The following is a 290-nucleotide window of genomic DNA, read 5'->3' on the forward strand; positions in this document are numbered from 1 at the left end:
GAGGGTACCCCGGGGGGACCAGGGTCCGCGACTCGGGGAGGACTCAGGGACCGCTCGTCTGCGGGTAGGGGGACACGAACCCAGGTGGGGAGGGCGAGCGCAGCCCGTGATGCCGGCGCTGTCCCTTTGCAGCTCACACATCCGCCATGCCTGGGACCCAACCAAGTCGGTGGCGCAGAACCTGGCCGAGATGGGCCTGGCCGAGGATCCCAACAAGGCCGTCCCCATCTCCAAGAAGATGCTGCTGGTAAGTGTGGCTGTGGAAGGGGAGGGGGGGTCGGCCGGGGTCG

The 290-nt window shown here is 69.0% G+C and overlaps 1 protein-coding gene across 1 annotated transcript in view; it reads left to right on the forward strand.

Annotated features, from left to right (window-relative positions):
• Positions 1-109: 109 nt before the first annotated feature.
• The window catches only part of LOC104548895 (nucleolar protein 16-like), a gene marked incomplete at its 3' end in the record, with an annotated part of 903 nt that continues 722 nt past the window's right edge, over positions 110-290 (forward strand). The window contains exon 1 of the mRNA XM_010195044.1: positions 110-247. Within this exon, the coding sequence (XP_010193346.1) occupies positions 110-247 (138 nt within the window). The remainder of the gene's footprint in view (positions 248-290) is intronic.

The sequence above is a fragment of the Mesitornis unicolor genome, unplaced genomic scaffold (genome assembly GCF_000695765.1).
Source record: "Mesitornis unicolor isolate BGI_N332 unplaced genomic scaffold, ASM69576v1 scaffold47911, whole genome shotgun sequence".
NCBI lineage: Eukaryota > Metazoa > Chordata > Aves > Mesitornithiformes > Mesitornithidae > Mesitornis > Mesitornis unicolor.